Source organism: Corvus kubaryi, unplaced genomic scaffold (genome assembly GCF_017639235.1).
Source record: "Corvus kubaryi isolate FWS band 111438036 unplaced genomic scaffold, C.kubaryi_AGA036_p1.0 66, whole genome shotgun sequence".
Taxonomy (NCBI): domain Eukaryota; kingdom Metazoa; phylum Chordata; class Aves; order Passeriformes; family Corvidae; genus Corvus; species Corvus kubaryi.
In genome coordinates this window covers 29,824,133-29,845,974 of record NW_024582054.1, presented here as the reverse complement: position 1 = coordinate 29,845,974, position 21,842 = coordinate 29,824,133, and the positions used below count along the sequence as shown (strand labels likewise).

At 42.8% G+C, this 21,842-nt stretch overlaps 1 protein-coding gene across 4 annotated transcripts in view; it reads right to left on the bottom strand.

Annotated features, from left to right (window-relative positions):
- Positions 1-10,125: 10,125 nt before the first annotated feature.
- Positions 10,126-21,842, bottom strand: part of WDR89 (WD repeat domain 89) — a 17,215-nt gene continuing 5,498 nt past the window's right edge. For all 4 annotated transcript variants that reach the window (XM_042047824.1, XM_042047820.1, XM_042047821.1 and 1 more), the window contains one exon: positions 10,126-11,780. In XM_042047824.1, the coding sequence (XP_041903758.1) occupies positions 10,580-11,749 (1,170 nt within the window). In that variant the 5' untranslated portion in view covers positions 11,750-11,780 and the 3' untranslated portion in view covers positions 10,126-10,579. The remainder of the gene's footprint in view (positions 11,781-21,842) is intronic.

Below are 21,842 nucleotides of genomic sequence, written 5' to 3'. Positions count from 1 at the left end.
CCTCCATTCAGCTTTATCTTGAGGCTACAGAGGATCATAGCCTGGACTTTTCAGAGGGCAGAGCTTGGTAAAAGTCCTTGCTCGGGGAGAGTAGTTGGGCTAAGCACAAACTTCAGCCCCACTCCCCTCAGCCCCAGGCCCAGCTCCTGCCGGACTGGCACAAGCGGTTCCCTGCCTGTGTTTCCCTTCCCCTCACGCTCATTAGCAAGGAAAACAGAGCTGGCAGCAATCCCAGCACTGCGTTTGCTTAATGGATCTATTAAAATGTAAACAGAGATCACGTTGCAGGGCATCATCATAAAATGCCATGGGTGACAGCTCAGCTGGTTCCCAAACACTGGCTGTGCTGTGCCGAGCCCCTCTCGCACATCTCGGTCACAGCTATCCTGACTCTTCCTCCTCTCTCCAAACATTTGCCCACTGGGTTTTTTGAAGGCTTATCATTATCTGTCAGTGCCCTGCAGCCTCACACCAACAGGAGCCTCGCTGCATCTCCAGCACATTTTGGAGCCACACAAGCTGAGGCTTTCTTCTTTAGGAAAACAGGACTTTGGGGCCTCAGAGGCCCTTTGCCATCCCTACAGAAGCCCTTGAGTTTGGAATTTAGCATTGATGGAGCACAGGACAGGCCACACGGGTTACACCTGTCTTACTCCTGCCTGATACACATCTTGGAGGAGTTTTATCACCTCGTTGTCTGACTTCCAAATTAATGTTTTCCTGCTCTCCCCCCTGCTGCCCCTCCTCACTCTTCCCAGGGGCTCTCAGGGGAACACCAAGCCATTGCTTTATTCTCTTTCAAGAATTCTTTAAAGTCATGTGTTCATTCACCTCCCTGCCACCTGGTCCACAAAAGCTTGACAGAAATTGGGAAGGGGCTGGGGAAAGGTTTGGGGTTTCTGGTTTGATGTCCATGATGGGGTTTGGGGTTTCTGGTTTGATGTCGCCTTCCTTAAGTGGTTTATTCCCTGGGTACCTGGGCTGTGAGCTTCTTGTCCCTCTGCCTTCTGGGGTTCCAGACCTCAAGCTTCAAATCTTTAAATTAAGAAAATTAATTACCCCTGGTGGTGACATTATGGACTCCACAAGAGGCCAAAGCAGCAGCAGCCTCGAGCAGCAGAGGAATGGGAGAGAGGCTGGAGTTCTTGACTCTGGTCAGCTCTGGCACATGCAGCTGGGGAGGTTTTTGCCTCACTTTCCCTCTCTAAAATGAAAAATACAACATCCACTCCCTGTTTGAGACACTCAAAGGACAAACTCTCTGGCAGGACAGTCCACTGTTTATCCATGAAACACCACATGCAGCATGTACGGAGCTGTTCATCCGTGCAGGAAAACCTTGGGCTCTGCTGGTCACAATGAATACCACGAGCAGGTGGGAACACGTCAGACAAAAGTTGGTGGCACTCAGAGAAGAGTTTCTCAAAGAAGCTAAAGGGAGATGCTGTTTTGTACCATTTTTTATTAATGGGTTTCAAGACCATTCTGCTCATGAAATATATAGTAATTAAACCCTCCTGATGGAACAAAATGTGTATTTTTTATGTTAAAAAAAAAAAAAATCTGTGCTTTCAGAAACTTAGATTCCACTTGGGTTCTACAGTGTAGAGGTTTTTTAAATTTCACTGCTTGACAATAACTATGTAACATACCTTTAAAAATTAGCTGGCTCATTTTAGTTATACTGGAGATAATGGGGGAGGGGGGGGTGCAGAACCCAGCTTAAATCTGGTCTAAAATCTGGGGAAAATAATCTTTTGAGTGACAGAGCGCCTTTTCCTTCCAGGAGATTAGCAAAAGTTTATTATTCCAAGTATATATTTTAGACTATTCCACTTACACAGTTGCTTTAGTATCAACCCTATTAAAACCTTTCTGATAGCTGATTGCATTCATAAGCAATTCCCAGCTCCACAAAGTGGAGCAAAGTGTCTCTCAGACCACCATTTGAGCAGGGGTGCACACACCTGATCCCTCTGCACATTCCAACAGGTAACAGGGCAGGTGGGCACAATGCCCTGCAATTCCCACTCTTCTTTCAATATCCTGCACAAAGCCCTACAGCCCAAAACATCAGCAAGCAAGAGAGTGCTCTTAGAGCACTTAGTAACAGTCTTGCAGTTTGGGATTACAAGTACTTACTTTAGAACAGCGTGTTTCCTGTTTCTTTGGTGTTGTCCCAGTGCTTGTGTGGTGAGACCAGAGAGTTGGAATTTTCCTGTTAACTGTCAAGTTCACCTTTGCCTAAAGAACAGAAATTGTTTGAGATCAAGCAGAGCAAGGCAGGGAACAGGAGGTTCTCAGACAATCACAGACCACAGAATCACTAAGGCTGGAAGAGACCTCTAACATTGAGTCCGACATTAACCCAGCACTGCCAAGGCCACCACTAAACCACGTCCCCAAGTGCCACATCTACACCTTTTAAAGCCCTCCAGGGATGGTGACTCCCCCACTGCCCTGGGCAGCCTGTTCCAATGCTTGATAATCTTTTCCATGAAGAAATTTTTCCTAATGTTCCATCTAAACCTTGCCTGGTCCAGTGTGAGGCCATTTCCTCTTATCCTGTCCCTTGTTACCTGGCAGAAGAGCCTGATCCCCACCTGGCTGCACCCTCCTGTCAAGGAGCTGTGAGAACATCTCCCCTGAGTCTCCTTTTGTCCAGGCTGAACCCCCCCAGCTCCCTCAGCTGCTCCTCATCAGACTTGTGCTCCAGACCCTTCCCCAGCTCCCTTCCCTTCTCTGGATACACCCCAGCCCCTCAGTGTGTTTCTTGAACTGAGGGGCCAGAACTGAACACAGGATGTGAGGTGTGGCCTCACCAGTGCCCAGCACAAAGGGGATGATCACTGCCCTGACAAAGGCCAGGTGCCACTGACCTTCTTGGCTACCTGGATTCTGCTGTCTCAAGTGTTAGTTCAGTAACCCTCTCTGTTTGTAGTAAGACAACACCAGCTTGCATTGGAAGTTAATGTTTAAAAAAAATAGGGAAAAGAATGGCAGGACACAAGCAGCAGCAACTGCTCTCAGCTCTTGCTTCTCTAGGCCAGGCACACGTGCAGGCTTTATTCTCCCAGACCTTGGATTCTGACCCAGCAGAATGCTCTGGTTTGCACCCACATGAGCTGGGTAGAGCTCCCTGTGGCCTCTCCCCCAGGTTCCTGACCGTGGTACAGGTGGAAACCCAGGATCCACACGGAAAAGCTGCGCCGGGGCTGAACTCGCCCGGCGGGGTGGAAAAAACGTTAAGAACTGGAGGGGTTTTGTATTTTGCAAACAAAAGGAAGTTCATTTCCTCTATTAGCTCACCATAGCACTGTGTGCAAAAACACGCCTGGAGCTCTTGAAATACCTTCACTTCTGCATCTACCAAATTTATTTATAGAGCCATCTGGAAAACACTGGCTCTTCATTTACAAGATACTATGGAGCTTTTCAGAATTGTTTCATCAACAAAACTCTCTAAAAACACCCCCACCTACAGAAATTGTCAACTATAATCAAGTCTCAGGAGATTTTTTGTGTGTATGTATTTAAAGAGTATTGACAAATCAGTTAAAACTGCTGTATTAATGCATAAATAGGTAATTCTCCAGGTGCTAACTAGTAAATCTATTAAATGTGCCTAATAATAAATCAGCAAATGGGTCTAATGCACACCCCTGGAAGAAACCACAAATACTTCAGCTATGTCCCATTTAAATGCAATCTTGGGGCATTGTAGCAGTTTGGAAAACAAATGGGAGCAAATTCTTCTATGAAATAGAATAAATCTGCAGACTTAGAACATCTAAAATAAAAGTGAGGTGAAACCTGGGAGACAGGAGTGTCCTGGCTGGCAGGTGGGGACAGAGAGGGAAGAGCAGCTCTCACTCCCTGCACGTGGCCCTGAGCTCGCTTGGCACAACTGAGTTACAGCTCACTCACTGTCTAGGCATCCAGGCAATAAACCACAACAGAAATGTTAAAATAATAACACTATTAAGAATAAATAAGGATTTGGACTTATTTTAGCCAAAATGTTTTAACAAAGCACCACTATTCATTCCTTGGCAGCTGGTGGGATGCCTGTGTGCTCCTATTACTCCATTCCTGACTTGCCTTCATACTTTCTCCTGTTTGCAACAGTTAGGACTCCATAAATTCAACCCAACTATAAAAATTAATTCCAACAATCATTTAATGTACCTGTGGCTCTAATACCACACGCATCTAGAAAGCTACACGAGATCTTTATTACTGCCTTGTTGATGGGTTGCTATCTAGAGGTATCCTTCTGACCCATACAGCATTATGTGTCTTCATTTATCAAAACAAGACTGTTTCATTAAATGCTCATTCATTTCTAATGAACACTAGGTTGTGCAGTGCTGGTCTCAGCCAGTCTTTGATTTTTGGGGTGTGAAGCATACCACCATCCTAGTTGATCCAAGGAACATCCCCCTGTTTATCCTGATCCCTCATGTATCAGTCCTAAACTGAGACATATCACCCAGATCATTGCTAGGGTGAAGCCCTGAGCATCCTTTCTTCAAATTATGCCCAAATTACTGCTAGAAAACAGTGCACTCTATTCTCTAAGTGTCTGAGGAAAAACTTTTAAAGGAACATTTGAGATCTCCATGTGCCAGTCAGAGTTCCCAACAGCAAAGTGTGTCAGCCTCAGTTTTTTCAAGACAGGGTCATCAGCTCACATAACATCTAAGACACCGTTACAAACATTTTACCAGCCTGCCTTTCTGCCTTCATTTTTCATATATCTGCATTACTGAAATCAACGACATAAATCAGAACCACTGTGCTTGGTTTATGGGCATTGCTCTCCAGAAGTCCCAGTAAAAGTTAAGGGAGCCACTTCCAGCTCTTTGGCCTGCTGTGTGCATATTCAATATTTTAATTTGGACCTGAAGTAGAGAGGGCTGACAGACATTGTACTTCCAAGTATTCAATTCCTTTAGTAATCAAGAACTCCTGTATTAAAAACATCCAGAAAAGTGGACTCTCAGTCTCTAAAAGTGCTTCAGCTTTTATCTAATATACTCTCCAAATCAGTAATATCAAATATATTACCTGGGATGCAGCAGTCCTTCAGTGCCCTACTGTGTATTTTGAGTTATTGGACCTTCTTTTTCCCCACTTTCAGGACATTTCTCAAAATGATCATTTTAAATCAGTACTGAGAGCTCTCCTGAACTCCTCCCAGCATTTCTCACTGCCAGTTCTGAGTTCTTGCAGCCACAGGCTGCTCAAGTACCACCTTTATGGGATTTAGAGCACCATCAAATCTTTAGTCAGAGCACAAGTGAGTAAGACTGAAATTGCTATTGAAAATGTAATCTATTTCCTTAAAAACACTGGTGCCAAGATTGCAGGAAGAGTATACAGAATAGTATTTTCTGACATTCTATTTCCAGAAAAGTAGATAACGTCCAAAATATACATTTCAAAGTATCCAAAGGCATGAGGAGGAAGGCTGGAAGAAAATAGACGTGTAGAAATCCCAGCAGGAAAGAACACCCTGTCAGGAAGCTGAGGCCACACAGGCAGTGGCAGTAACTGCAGGTAACCCCTCTCCCCTCAGCCATACCAGGTCACAAACTGGTGCAGAAAAAGGAAACAGAAACCAAGAAGTTATCAAAGATCCTCAGAACTGGTTGATAGGTTATCAGCAAATAACTCTGATAAGCAATCAGGGAACTGTGTAATCACCCAACAGCAGCAAGTTCACAGACTGAATTGCTGCCTTTAGCTGTCATCTCCACACTGACTCCTGCCCTCCTGTTTTTTCACGGCACCTGGAATCCCCAAATCCATTGGTTCCTGCAGAGCAGGGAGAGCAAGAGTGGCTCAACCAGTGGCTGTGCTCACTGCTCCTGGAGTAAAGAACACCCAGCCTGGGTGAGTGAACACCTTCTGCCTCTCACACGCTTCACTGCCAAATTGTTCATCTCACAGACAAACAGGAACTGGCTTTTATGCTTGAAGGGTGTTTATGTCTTGCATAATTTATTTGAGGTCCTATCCAGCTTACATCAAGCTCAAGAATAAACTCTCACATGTATTTCAAAAGTTAGAGGGTCCAGCTCCTTATCAAGCTTCCCTGGAGAGATGCCCTGTCAGAGGGTCAGCTGGGGCCAACCTCCCCTTTTTCTTCCCTCCGTTTCCCACCCTCCATTTGGTGTGGTATGGAAGTGCAGAGTCCAGCAGCCCATGCACAGGGCAGGAGAGCTCCCAGAGGAAAGGAACAGGACTCATCTCTTCAGAAAAGCAGGTACCAACACAACTCACTACCACCCCATCCAAAAAGAGACCGAGAAGCCAAACAACAGAAGATCATTTTGAAGCGGTGGAGAGAAACAATTCCAAATTAACCATGGCAAATGCAGATGAGCTTTAGGAGATGGGCAAGTTCTTTCAAGAGTACAAAAGCTTTGCTAATAAACTGACACTGCAATTAACTGCATCCATACCCAACCCCTTCCTGACAGAAGGGACCCTCCCCAAAACCCAAATATTTAAGGGTGAGTGCCAAGAGGATGAGACCAGGCTCTTTTCAGTGACAGGACAGGGGCAACAGGAAGAAACTGATGCACAGGAAGTTCCATCAAAATATGAGGAAAAACTTGTTTATTGTGAGGGTGGCAGAGCACTGGAACAGCTGCCCAGAGAGGCTGTGGTGTCTCCTTCCTTGGAGATATTCAAACCCTGCCTGAACACAATCCTGTGCAACCTACTCTAGGTGAACCTGCTTGAGCGGGGGGTTGGACCAGATGATCTCCAGAGGTCCCTTCCAACCCCAACCAGTCTGGGATCCTGTAAAACACAAGATACAGCTCCAGGAATGTGCAGGGGCCGAGTCAGCACTTCCCATGACAAAATGTATTGCTTCACACAACACTCTGACCTACAGAGCCACAGCACACTAGAAGCCAAGAGAAAGCTGTCATTTGAAACAGTATAAAACTTGCACTTCATGTCTTTAAAATGTTTTATTGTATCAGGTTCTCTGCTAAGGGATATTTGAATGTAGATATATGGTTTGAATACATAGGACACATTCCATATACAATCTGGCCACAGAATAGCTTATGGCTGGCAACTGGTCAAATAACTTCCACCCAGAAATGAATTCACAACTTTAGATTTGTCAAATAAATTTCCACCTCAACCCCAAAGTGTGGGTAAAATTCCTACACTCAAGTAATTGCTGAAGTTGTCCACCAACTGTGGGATTTTATCTTCATACATCTTTTTTTTTTTTTTGAAAAACAGTGTCGAGCATGCAAGTACTGCATTTTAATTACAGAGAAAAGAAAAAGAAACGAAGAGTAAATTTCAGAATGTGCAAACTGCAAGTAAGTTAATTTTCACGTGTTTACAGCAGGATAATCTCCTTCTGCTCAGATACATCGTACAACAGGTTTACTATAAACTCTGAATAAAGATGGACACTGTTTTTTGCATTTAAGTAGGCTATCTGGATTTCTGCTTTTCATTTACTGGAACAAATCTGATACTGCTTCCGGAATTAAAGCTTCCCTTGGGGTTAAACAATTCACACAGTGATGATTTCCGAAAGTTACTTGCACATACTTCCAATTATGTAAGTTTTATAAAGGTCAGGTCGGGATTCCTGCAAGGCCTTTGACACAGTCCCCTACTGCATGCTTCTGAATTGGAGGGTGGTAAAACACTGGCACAGGTTTCCCAGAGAGGTGGTGGATGCCCCATCCCTGGAAACACTCAAGGCCTGTTGGACGGGGCTCTGAGCAACCTGGATGAGTTGAAGATGTCCCTTCTCCTTGCAGGGGAGTTGGACTAAATCGCCTTTAAAGGTCCCTTCAAACTCGAACCATTCTGTGATCCCATGATTCAGAGTTTCTTACCAATGCTGAAGCCAATCTACAGATGTTAAAACTAACCTAAGAGATTAAATACAGTCAGACAAAGTTAACCTGATTTCGAGTCTATTATTATTTATGTGATCACACAAGGATTCTGCCTGTGCTCTGTGGTCTATGAAATAGTGTTTGCAGCTTGCAGAAGCAAGCAGTGCTAATTACTTGTTAACATGTGGTTTCCATCTATGTTTATTTTATGGGTATTAACCTGAAATTAAGTCAACACAAAAGAAAAAGAGAAACAACAAAATTGAGTATTTTCAGAGGCAACACAAGCCTGAGTCTCGTGACAGCTGCTGTGCCTTTGCAGAATTTTAAGATACAGACACACATTTTTCCCCTTCTGCTGCTATTTCCGTTATGCACGTAAAAGGGAGAAATCAGCTTCTCAGGGAAAATCATGGCTGTAACTGATACAGAACAAATCGATATCCCTGTAATTCAGAAACAAGGTAACAGACACAGGTTGCATACTGCAAACTCTTCAGTCCCACAATTCCCACCTCTGCTGCTTTAATTCAGAGGCAGCTGGCAGAGCACACTGGAATTTCACTCAGCAGACACTTAAAAGCAAGTGGAGGCAACCACAAGCTCCCTTCTCTGTACACTTCTCTATGTGCACACAAACCGGTCCTCAAGAAATCAAGCAGGAGACAGACCCAAAGACTTTACTCCACTGAATGTGTCAAGATACCAGGAAAAGAGTGGATAAACATCTAAAAAGCAAGTTATACACTGTACCTGCAATGAAATAGGTCTCAGAAATCATCCTTCAGTCCCCCACCCCCGATTTGGCACTGAACCAAGTCAGACCCATGAGGGCTTTACAGTGAATTCAGAGGGGCCTGAAGCTTTTGGTCCACTCGGTTACACAACAGGCAAAAAACAGGGACCTGGGATAATACATCTTGGGAGTGCACATGATCCAGGTGCATCATAGCCCTGACACTCACTACCCACCTCATCTCAAAATAGCAAAATGTTATTTGGAAAGCAACAGATAAGGACACTGGGAACAATATGAATTTAACACAAGTAATGAAAAAAAAAAGTGTAGAGAACTGCGATTTTAAATTGAAGCTGCACTTTTAAATAACCAGCAGTAACAAAACCAAGTGAATCATCTTACTTATCACCAAGAGGCAAACCCAAACCAACAATGGATTCACAGTTGTGGCTAAAGGGTATTAACAGTTTGTGAAACATCATGTGGAAACTCGATACTTGTGGTTGAAAAGGATTCAATTCCGGAGATGATTCAGGCATCTTCAGCACAGCTGTAACCTAGAGTACACTAGAGTATCTTCCGTACCTCAGAAACTGTCTCTAAACTCCAGGATAATCCTCTAAACCTGATGTTCAGGACTTGTTCTGAAAGAATTACCTATCCACTCTCAAGGGAAAAAAAAATAAACCAACCCCTCTTAAATCCTTTGCCAGCTAATCTGTAACAGAGCAATTCATAACACTCTGGTGCTGGTTTCAGTTGTAGTGCACATGTGTAACTACAGCCTAAATACCACCACCATTTACCTGCAGTGGTCCTGGGAAGGCTGGAGGTGAGTGTGCATGCAGAGCCAGGGGCACAGGTTGGAGTCTGCCAGCAAAGAAGAATAAGCATAAAGTCTCACCCATTTTACAAGTACAGGGCTGTTTTTGCACCATGCAATGGGTATTCGATGAAATAATAAAACAAAGCTCTCCTGGGGAGATGTCCAAACATAAAACCTCTCTGCAGAGAGAAACATTTCTTAAAGGACGCAGGCTGACCTCTAAAATATTTTGTTAGAGTCTCCTCACATCAGTCTGTTCCTCCATTAAGTAGTCTCTGAAGGCAGTGTTCATTTTTGGGTTTCAGCATCCCCACCTGGCATGTGATACTAGTTTCTTTCAAGTCAGGGTTTGGGATTTTAAGCACCACTGGTGTAATTACACCCACCAATTTCTCCAACTTACCAAAGATCTCCCCAGTCTTCCAGGAGCAATTAGGAGGAGAGAATGAAGCTGCTTGCAAAATTCTTGGGTATTTTCATGCAGGAAATAATGCCAGTTTAACAGTTCTCATACTCATACAAATTAGCTGCTGTTTGGTTGAATACATTCATATCTGCTATGAAAAATATGGCTCTATCAGCTGCTTCTTTATGAGCTTGTTCTAAACCAGTGACGTGACAGTGCAAAACTACTTATTTTCTGTTTCATCAAGAAGTAATTCCTTCAGGCATTAAGATGTGACATAAAATCTTTTACTAAATTGAGCAATTTCATTAAGTTTTCTGTGAAGAAAGCAAAATACAGCATGGAATACAAAAGCTTTTAAAATGTGCCAGGGAATATCATTGAAAAGGTAACAAACTATGCAAGCCACAGGCCTGTCTTATGTATTTTAAACATTGTCTGAGACATGAAATAACCACAGAAACAGTTTTATATAATATGATTTAACATCGGTTGTTCAAGAACTCAGGAGAAAATGTTTACTCTTTTCTGATTAATATTAGCAACTTAAAAAAAAAAAATAAAAGGCATTCTTCTGATGACTGAAATACATTCCCAGGGGGAATTCAAGCACCACAGCTCTTTCCACAGAAAACCTCCAAATAAAACATGGCCAAGTATTGCCTAGAGATTAAACACCAGGAAAGCTCTACACAACAGAGATTCCCACTTTAGGCGATTTACTTTTTCCTGCTTTTGAGGGAGGTGTTGTGAACTCTCACTCTCTTCTGCACAGAAGAAGAGACCTTCAGAGATGCTTTCTTTGTGAGGGACCTTTCCACAGCTCCAGGTTTCCATAGCAACAGCTGAGCATCCTCTCCACCCGTCAGCAGAGACTCATCCGTCGGGCTCCAGCAGAAGGAGCGGACGGTGGCCGAGTGTCCACCACACAGGGTCCCCACCAGGTTCAGGCCATCGCTGCTGCAGCTGATCACATGGATGTTTCCTGTGGAGGTTCCCCCAATCAGGAAGAGTTTCCCTGCCTTTTCGTGGTACAAGCCACCCACCAGGTAATGCAGGCCGTGGTTTTCAGCGCAGACTGACTCTCTGACATCCAGAACATGCAGCAGGGTTATTGGTTCTTCGGTGTCCAGCTGAGCCATGTCCCACCAGCAGAACCCCTCATCGTGTGTCATGCAATAGACCTGTTTGTAATCTTCCCCAGACCAGCCAAGAGAACTCACTGATGAATCTGAATTGCAAGTTGATATCAAAGCATCATCTTCATTATCCTTGTTGATGTCAAACACATTCACCAAGCCATCGGTTGACCCAGACACTACCAAATTGGGTTGGATAGGATGGAAACAGATTTTAGTGATGTCATCATTGTGGCTTTCAGAATAGACTCCCAAGGGTTCTTTAGTTGTGCTGGCACAGTCTGTAATGCCTCTTGCATCCCAAAACACCAGAAACGTGTCCTTATCAACTTTTTCCGTTCCGGCACAAACAATGAGGTCACTGCAGCTGACATCAAAGCTGATGAAGACATTGGAAGGATAGCCACTGAATACCTGCACAGGCTTCTGCGTGGCTGAGCGAACATCCCAGCACTTCACTGTGCCCTCACTGCAGGCTGAGAACACCACACTGTCACACACGTGTGCAAACCTGACCCCGCTGAGGATCCCGGGATGGCCGCTGTATTCCCGCAGGAAGTGCAGCGTCTCCCTGTCGTACACCCTGATGGATTTATTGGAACAGGAAACTGCCACGAAGTGGCTGCTCCCGGGCTGGGCAGCTGTGGAGGTGTCAATGTCCAGCAGGTAGGCGGGCTCCTCGCTGGGCACACAGCGCCTGGCTATGCGCAGACCCGCCAGCTGCTCCTCCACCTTCTCCACTGCCGTCATCGCGAACGCTCTCCCCAGCCTTGCCAGAAACCTGGAATAAATAAAAGAAAAGGAGAGTTTTAACTACAGCATTCTTAAACAGTGTTAGCTTTAAGTACACGTATGAGAAAGCATCTTGTGCAGAAGTGATGCATGGAGCTAAAATTCAATTATCCCAATGTCCTGCCCACCACAACTTCATTCACAGGAACACAGAACAGGAAAGGGCTCCCTGATTCAAGGAGTTCAATCTCTCACGTCTGTAAGCACTACACCAGATAATCCCCTTAACAGATTAAACAGTCTATCTGGGAATCCTGGGAGAGTCACTTAGCTAAATTTGCTTTATTATTTTTATAAAGTAAGGTGATGTTCTCCACAAGTGGAAACAAAATTAAGTCACCCCCTCTACCTGAGGAGGAGTAAGTTTTGTTCTAGGAAGCACAGCCCACAAACAGCTGCAACAGTACGACTGCAGGAGACTTCTTAAGTGAACTTCTGTGCTGAGGGACGTGCACAGGGGAGGCAGAGAACAAGACCAAAATTACACAGCACTACGGCCTGAAATGGCCTGGTGAGGTAATTTTACAAGTATTTAGGTGCCCAATGACGCACAGAAACACCTGCCAGCGTATCATGGACCACCTAAACGGGCTACGTGACGTGGAATTCACTGCAATTAAGCACCTCAACGCTTTCTGAGCCTCCTGTAAAACCACAGAACACTGATATTTAGTGCAGCTGATAAAAATCTTCCCTTCAGAGGCAATTCCTCTCTGGCACTGCTGAACCTCCCTAGAAACCCAAACTATTTCAGTGATGCACACAAATGCAAACTTTACCCAGCAAAACCAAAATTAAACAAATTTCTCCTGATCCTCTCATAGATTCACTTCTAAAATATGCTCTAAAAGGAAAAATACAGTTTTCCTTTCTATAACACACCAGAAAATTCTATTCTGTAATTGCAGTAAAGATACCATCAATTCAGAGTCAGAAAAAGCACAGCAGTATTTACATTTTAAAGAGATATTTGCAAGGGTTTTAGCGGTTCACAAACTACAACCATTTTTTAAAGAAGATGGAGGTATGTTAATACGGTCATCCACTTCTGTTAAAAACACACATTCAATTAGACCACTGTTCTGTGTTTAAAAAGAATCAAAACCCAAACATTGAGGGAATCACAGCAGGTTTTAAGGGGTCAACACTCCAGTGATTTCTCACTGGTACTGATATTTCCTTAAGGTCTGGGCCAGCAGCCAATCCAAGGTACCACATGCACGAAACGACCCTTTAAAAAAGAAATCCAAACAGAAATGGAGTAAAAATCAGGCAGACACAGAATGCAAGAAAATATTCTCATGCCTTCCCAGCTGTTTTATCATCAATTTTTCTGCAAATTCTTCAGGCTGGATTTTTAGGGGCAGAATGTGCAAGTTTCCATGTATTACTTGCTTTAGTCATAATTATTTTAATGGCCCATGAGAGACCAAAAACAAAGGAAAAGTTGCTATGACAAAGCTGCATTCTGCTTTTTTTGTTCTTGGTGCTGTTTGTGGTTTCAGGGTTTTGCTTTCCCTCCTCCTCTGGTTTGGTGCACACAAATATTCACAACACCATGTGACAAACAAGCAAATTCTTAAAAAACAGCTTAAGTAGGCACACATAAAAACTTAATTCCCAAGTCACAAGTAATCTCCCTAAGCGATTTGCCTCACCAGTATCCGGACAATGAGGTCCCCAGGTTAATCTTCTACATCAAAGCAACCTTTCAGAGAACATCTACCAGTCATTTTTGCCATAAAATGCAGACATCCTGTGGAAACTCCTTTCCCCTCTGAAGCAAAGAAGTTCAGCGTGTTTTCTGGGATTACCCTGTGTACAACCTACCCACTGAACTTGTTCCTTACTTACTTTTCTGGGTACGTCCTCAAATGAAACAAGCTTTTACTAGAACTATTACATAAAGCCAACTGTTCTCAAACGCTGTTTGCCACACTGCTTAAACACAAAACTGTTAAACACCCATGCAAATTAATAATATAAACTGAAGAAATAAAATATTTTAACATTATTAATTAGGAAAACTACTTAATTCAATTTACTGAAGAATTACATTGGAAGCTTCTATTTAAAGAGAGTTTCAAACACACATGCTTGAGGGTGGAGAAAGGAGTTTTTGCAAACCAGCTCTCCTGCAGTGCTATGGTTACTAAAAAAATCAGGTTCTCTCTGTAAATGTCTTGTAAGAAAAATGTAGTTTTCCAAGCTGACCTGAATTTTAAGCTCTAAATATTCAGACTTTGTCTACTCAAAAGGCCAAGTAAACTCAAACAGACATGTTCCTGACAAATGTCATCCATTTGGAAGGCAAGCTGCAGTTGTTTAAATATTACTGACTGTGATAGAGAATATCTTTCAATAAGCAGTTTCTACAACACTCATGTCAGAGCTTTTACTGCTGGGGAAGGCGAGGGAACTCTACGAATACCCAGAAGCTGTAAAAAGCCAGAGTCTGCAAAAGCAGGTTCATTCAGTTTTAATAATATTTTCTGGGAAATAAAATTAGCTCAAGACAACTCTTAAACTTTTGCCCAGAATGACTTAAGTACAGCTATTCTGAAATACCACAAAACGCTGTTCATGTTTTCAGACAGAATTGCAATTTCTACCATCAGGAAGGTGAAGGGTTCAGTTTTCAATTCTATTTCCACTGCAACAACTAAGAAGCCTTAAAATTGTGTTCAATGGCAGCCAGGTTTTTGCTAAAAACCCAGTAAAATGTCTGCCTTGGTAAGAAAGACTATTATGAAATTGTGATTGAAGGTTATATAAACAATTCATGCTCAAACTTCAGGGTGTAGCTGCCAGCCCTTCCTTTTCAGAAAGGGAAGTCACTGTTGTATTTTGATGGGAAAGTTTAAATGGCAGGAATAGGATCTGTGTTAAATTTATGAGACAAATAGGAAACAATGGTCTTCCAAGCACAATAGAAGATAACTAAGCACTGGAGTGCAGCCACATACAAAGCACATGGTCCTCTGCACTGAAGCACTTTTAGTTCCTTAAGTTCAACAACAGAGGTATCTGTTTTCCAAAGAATCCTTTGGCAAAATCAGAGTCTTTGAAACGTGACATACTGTGGATAAAGCACAACAGCCAGTTGTGATGATCAGCGAGGAGAACTGCTCATGTTCATGTGACAAACTCTCTGACACAAAGACTTTGTAGGGCACCGACAGCTTGCTCTTGGACTGCTCCAGTCTCAGAAGAAATCACAGAGGTCACTGGCCAAAAGCTCTTCTTTCCCCATGGTTCCTCCTCTGCTCAGAATGTGAGGTAGTTCAATTAATTCAGGTTTTTCACTTTCTCCAGCTCACAGTGGCCCGCAGTCTGGATCTGTAGTCTCAATACTGACAAAATCCAGGTGATGTCAAGGTGCCAGGAAACCACCACCACTGGGATGACACATTTGTACCTGGCTGAAGGTGTCTGGCTCTGGCCAGTCACCTGTCTTTGAAACAGAGGTGCAATCCCATCCCTAGGGATCACCATTCCTTATGTGGAACAGCTGAATCTTTCAGCTGCATTCACACCTGCAGCCTCCGAGCCAGGAAAAGCCACCTTCTATAAATTAAACTTGAAACTTTTGTGTTATTACAGCTAGACTTCTGGAACTATACTAATGAATGAATTAAGTACACAGTTACATGCAACCCCTGCACGTCTCCTGCATATCACAACTACCAAAACCAATAAGCTTCTGGAAGAATACTCAAAACTCATTATATCTTGGGAACTCAGAATAAATACAGTTCTCTGAAACAGCCTAAAATATTTTGACCTCCAGGGCATCCTACAAGGCTCCTTTAAAAAAGAAATAAACTCAATGTTTAGAATAGAAGGCACGAAGTGGAAGTGATGCCAAAGAGGCAGGACAGGATTTTCAGATGCCTTTGTTACGTGTTTTTCACTGGTGGAGTGTAGAAACAACCACACAGCAAGACTGGAAGCAAACAGTTGTGCCAAAGGCAGCCCTTTCCAATGGTGGAGAAATGAAAAGCAAGTACCTATCTGCAGAAACTAAGCACTTAGCATTGTCCCAGCACATACTGCTGTGCTGTTTGTGCAGTATTCTAAATGTCGCAGCCTCAGTTCAAGCCAACAGGCTCATCAGTCCTCTTCAATCCAGAACGTTTTTCAAAGGATAAACCAGCAAATCATAAGTTATTTCCCTTTTCCTTTGAGTGGTGTACAGAAGATGCTGCCAAGTTGCATAGTTCCCTTTTCCAAAAGGGAATGTTAGCTCAAAAATATATAGAAATACAAATTTTCCTTTGAAAAATACAGTGAAAATGTGGAAAACCAGCACATTCTCAAAGATTTAATCGCTAATGTAAGAGTAACTTAGGAATAGGAGGGTAGAAATACATAATGAAAATGACCTGTAGTTCTGGCAGTCTTCTCTGCAGAGGTCAAATACCAAAAATAGCAAGGGATCTGAGCAGCAGTAGATGAAATCTTGCACTGTTCTTTCCTACTATAAACAATACAAACAGACCCTCCCTTTATTTTCACCATTATTAAAAGTTCAAGAACAAGCTGAGAACAAACGTGGAGCTCTGGGCAGCGGGAAGCAGCTCATGCATGCACAGGACATGTGGTTTGCATTTGAAAGCAGAGCTGCCAAGGCAGGGAGAACACATCAATGCTGCACTTCCCTGATGCAGGAGCCTGCAGAGACCTCTCCTCACTGGCACCACTCCCCAGCAGAAGATGGATCAACAAACCATCTGAGCACTGAGGGGAAGCACAGAGCACCCCTCAGGAATGCAGAGTTTCTCCAGGACACACGCTCCCATAGCTGGTTTTGTTGTTTTACCCAAGCAGAGGGAGAAGGGGTTTTTCCAGCATTCCCACAAAGCCTGCTGAAGGCAAAGACAAGAGCATTTAAGTCATCAGGCAGGAAGGGAATAAAATGCACGAGAGGCTACACTAAAGTGCAGAGACAAGATGTAACTGCCAAGAGAATTATTTCATCCTCTCGTATCAGCTACATCTCGCTTCCAAATGTAAAGCACAGTCAGAAAGAAGCTCCATGTAATTCTTCATTTGCAGCACAGAGAAAATGGTATCAGTAGAATAGAAAGGAGGAAAAAGATAAAACACAAAGTCTATGGGAAGATCAAAAAAATTACGTCTACCAAGCTACTTGCCTTTTATGAAATCAATTCCTGCCCTCCCACCAGGACTGAGCTTCAGGGTACAATCCTGTTTAGCAATGGAAAGAGGAGCTGTAGGTGGGAGACAGAACCAAGGAAATGGCCTTAAACAGTATTGGTTGGAGGGAAAAAATAAGAGTCAGAGGTAAGAGAGAATAAAGGGAAAAAGGCCCAGCTGCTCAGTGCTTTGGGGTTCAATAATTTAAAAAAAAATTTAAAAATGGAAACTACCACTTTTGTGAACTCATCTTTTGGGGACATAAGCAGGTCTTCACATCAATTCAGAAACAAAACCTGTTTTGAATATTATACTGCACATCCATAGAAAGAGAATGCAAAAACAACTTCTGGATTGGATCAAGCACAGCTTTAAATGCATAAATCATAAAAACCATACAGTGACTATTTTCATCAAAAGAAAACTTTCAGGTTGGTTTCTTTTTTGGTGTAAGATTCTGCATTCAAACTAGAAAGACCTATCCTGATTTTGCATCGAACACTAGAAAATATGGTGGAGACAGGTGAGATCTAGAACATTCAGGCATGCCTTCAGGTCCAAAGTGCAATGAATTAACATTCAAAGTTGAGTAACTGAAAGCCTATTGACAGAAATTCATGAACCAAAGAGATGGTAAAGAGCTGCAAAAGACCAGATGGCCAATTGAAAAAGTGTAGAATAATCCGATGTACAATTATAAAACTCAAGCTAGAAAGCACTATACAAAACTATAAAAACGCCAAATCACAAATTTTGGCTTCTAAATTAAGGCAAATATTTTAAAATATGATGCTCAGATTGCTAACCTACCTTCTTAGAACAATTTAGAAGACCCTGGCATAAACATGGGAAACATAGTTTCTAAATATTCTAATAAACTGTGTAAAATAATATTTCAAACACATTTGAGAATACCCCTTTTCAATCTTCTCTTTTCATCCAATTCCATGCTGGTGACAAAGACCTACTAACAGAGGAGCCACAAAGGAAACTGTCCCCCAAATCCCACTCTGCCATGAGCAGCTGGACCCAACCAAGAACTTCCTTGTGAGGGGGAGCTTTCCTTGTACTGACATCACCAGGTAGAGGATGTGACTGCATCCAGGTGTGGATGAGGTGGTCATCCAATAAAGGAGTAATAAGAGGATAAGAGATGCTCTATTTTACTCTCATGGCTATTCTCAGATCAAGCTGACAGAAGTTGCAGCAGAAGCAATCCTATTTTATAAAGGCAGATCTGAAAGAGTCCGAGGCAAAGGGTAAACTACAGAAAGAGATATTGTAATTGGGCTATTTGTATTCTAAATTCTATATATTATGTTTTCTTCCTTTTTTTTTTTTTCTGGCAAAGAACACTGTATTTGAAAACACTCTGAAAGCTAATCTATGCTTAAATTGCACTCTCAGAAGCCTCTGAACAGCTAAACAACAAATGCTGCGTCCTCAGGTGGATTCTAGAGGACAGGAAAACTGCGCCAGTGCTGGGCTCTGGCTTTTGCACTGAGCAAGGCTCTGCCATGGGGGTCAAAGATGAGGTTTGTGCCTGTTGCCTGTAATGGAACCACAGCCAGCCAGCCAGTCTGCTGCAAACCTTGAAGAGAATCCAAGTCTCAGCCTTCTGCACTTGTGCTTATCTCATCAGACCACAGCGACAACAGAGAAGTCATTTCCTTTCTCCTGTGAGCACCTCCCACTGAACCCAACATATTGAGATGACTTCTTGCGACCACAAACATAGGAAAGAAGACACAGAACTAATCAGCCTCTCAAATAACACACAGCCAACAGCTGCTGCAAATCAAACATGGAGGTTACAATGGTCACCTGCATGTAGTATTAAGTTTTGATCCATTCCCATTTCAACACAACAGCCACAAGCAGCTCAGAGGAGGTTCATGCTCGCTAACAGCATTTTCTTTTGTGAAGAGGTCCAACAGCTTTGCTGTCTGACTTGGCACTAAAGCTATGCACCGAGATGGTTATCTCAAATAAGACAGAAATAAAGTATTTATCCAAGTGGATTTGAACAAGAACCTGGCCTACAAACACTTCCTAGTCCTGACTGTGACAGCACAGCTTGCTGAGTAATTCCCAGCAAGGGGCAACATTCACTCATCACTTAATCAATGAAACAAGAACAGCATTTGCCCAACTCACAATCCTTGGGCACACAAACATTAGTAAGTACAGTCAGCAGCAGACTTTCACAGAAAAAGCCTTGTTCTGAATGTCTACACTACAAGATACAATGCAAAAGTCACTGTGACACTGCGGTGCACCTGCAAATTCCACAATCAAAAAGTGCTCTGATGCCCTTTCAAGTTTGGGATTACAAGAAAGGACTCCAAGAGCGACAATTTTCAGGGCCATTTTAAGCTGAGCAAAACACCACATGAACGGGCAACACCAATGATCCACCCTACAGAGAAAGGTGAAAGGAAAAAATTACTTACACAACTGCATTAATAATTTAGTGACTCTGAAATAACACCATTTAATTCCTTCAATTTAGACATTGTCACTTACTACAAGCATCCTCATATAGAAGAAACCTGGAAATAAGTAAGAAGTCTTCCCAAAGATTAATAAAATTTGCTGAAATTCTTCCAAATAATTTATTTCTACACCACAGGAAGTCTGGGAAATTTCAGCCTGAATTCAGCAACAACCATAATAAAAGGATGTGAAGAAACTTTGCTGTAACTGGAAAAAGAGCTTCTACTACCACACACTGGTGCCAAAATACCTACAATGACATAAAATCGATGTTTTATTTACTGGAATATTTTAGAAATTCTTTCACAACAGTAATATACTTTAAGTACACTTCATTATCAGAGCTCATTCTTCAAAACACAAAACTATTACGTTTTCAAGACTCTCTTCTTAACAACCCAAGCTTAAATCAGTTGCTGGTGAACAGGTAAGAAGATAATCCCCTACATGTGCAGATATAGGGGAATATAAGACACACAACATTTGTGTGCTTGGTAATTCTAAGCCCCAACTCTAACATCATTGCCTAAGCAATTCTCTGAAGTTCCAGATGTATTGCACAGGCACAAACATCTACCAAGCCTAAGCAGGGAAAACTTCTCCTCATTTTCCTCATCTGCTTCCCCAGAACATGCAGATCACTAACATGTCTTCGCCAGTCACATCCCACACTATCCATTTTTTTATATTTAGCTACTCCAGAACATCCCCACATCAAGGTAATTTGTCAGACCCTCTCCAGTTTCAAAGCAACAAGAGAAACTTGAGATCCCTGTGTGCCCGTGACAGTTCACAGACTATCAGTTTCCAAAACATGCTCTTTGTGCAGTCTGACAGCTGGAGGCTCTGCTGAATCTTTATCATGCCCTAAGCTCAATTTTCAATGTTTTGTAGCAGACAAAAGGAAAAGATGTCATCTAAGTGACAACAGGAGGATGGAAGAGGCTGAAATAAAGGGTTTCAAAACTATGTTGGCTCTATCCCATACAGGAAAATTTACTTTTGAGTCTCCATGAAAGATGCTAAGGCACCAAGGATGTGGACATTGAACCCATGCAAGGCACTCTCTTCAGCTCTTCGTTTCCAGGAGCCTTTAGACAGTGCTTACTCTTGAACTATACATGGAACTCCAGCAGCAGCTTCACCAATGCCATAAAAGATAAAAAATAAATCAGCTTTTCCTTTCCATGATACCCAAATGCACAGTGATTTTTCCATACTCCTCTGGAAGCTCATGTTTAACTGTTTTTTCACTCTTTAAGTAATTTAGGACTCAGTCATAAAAGATAAAATAATGAAAGGGAAGGACAAAGGAGAAAGTATGCAGGAATTCCCACTCCAGACATTCTGATCAAGAGATCTGCTGTAACCAGCAACACAGACAAATGCTGGCAAATCACAACAGAACTCTATGTTTTTGTTAGCACCCATGAACCCCTGGGTGGGGAACTTATTTTTCTGAGATCCACAAACACCTTTCCAATGTCTTCAGCAGCCTGTTGCCCCAAAATAAGACAGGGATAAAAAGCAAAGTCAAGAGCTTTATGCATTTTAATAACCCTGCTCTCAAGCCATGTTTGTTCACAATGCTTAAGTGAACCTATATTTCACAGGGTCATAGCAGGCTCTCAGCAGTGCTCTTTGCTGAGGCCAATGTCTTGATAATTAAGCCATAATCAAGTCAGAGAAGGAAGGGTTAGATGATGCAGGTAATGGACTGTTTATTTCACAAGAAGCCGCTGGATGCTTTGCCTTGTGTAGCTTGGCAAAGACAGAGACTGAGCAGGCATACGATTACTATCTACAAATACATCAAAGGAATAAATGCTGAGGAGGGAGGGGAGCTACTCAAGAACAATACTGGCACAAGAGTTTAAGAGTATAAACTGACCATAAATAAAATATGGAACAGAAATCATAAAGTTTATCTCACAAAATACTTCCCAATTATAACAGTGGGGGTAAAAACTTTAACTGTCTTCATCTGCCTTTATAACCTTGCCAGCCTGGCACCCAGCACTGTCCTTGCACAGCAAAGAACCCAAATGGGAAGTCAGACTGAGAAACAAGCAACTCTGAGATAAGCTGGCTCATCATTCCTTTCTGGAAGATACCACGTTGCCAGGCAGACAATAGCAAGACACAATATTTGCTCAGTCCATAGTTCCAAAAGCAGCATTAAGACCTTAGTAAGAGGGCATGTACGTGCAGAGAGAGCACGCAGCTTCCAGCTTAACGTGACCTCCTCTCCACGCCGCTGGGACCGTCGGGACAGCAGCCTAAGGACTTGAGCGTGCCCCTCCACCCGGCCACATCTAATGCCGAGGCTGCTGGCTGGAGAATCCCGCGGAGTTCGGGACAGACTGCCAGAGGCTGTGGGCTGGAGAATCCCAAG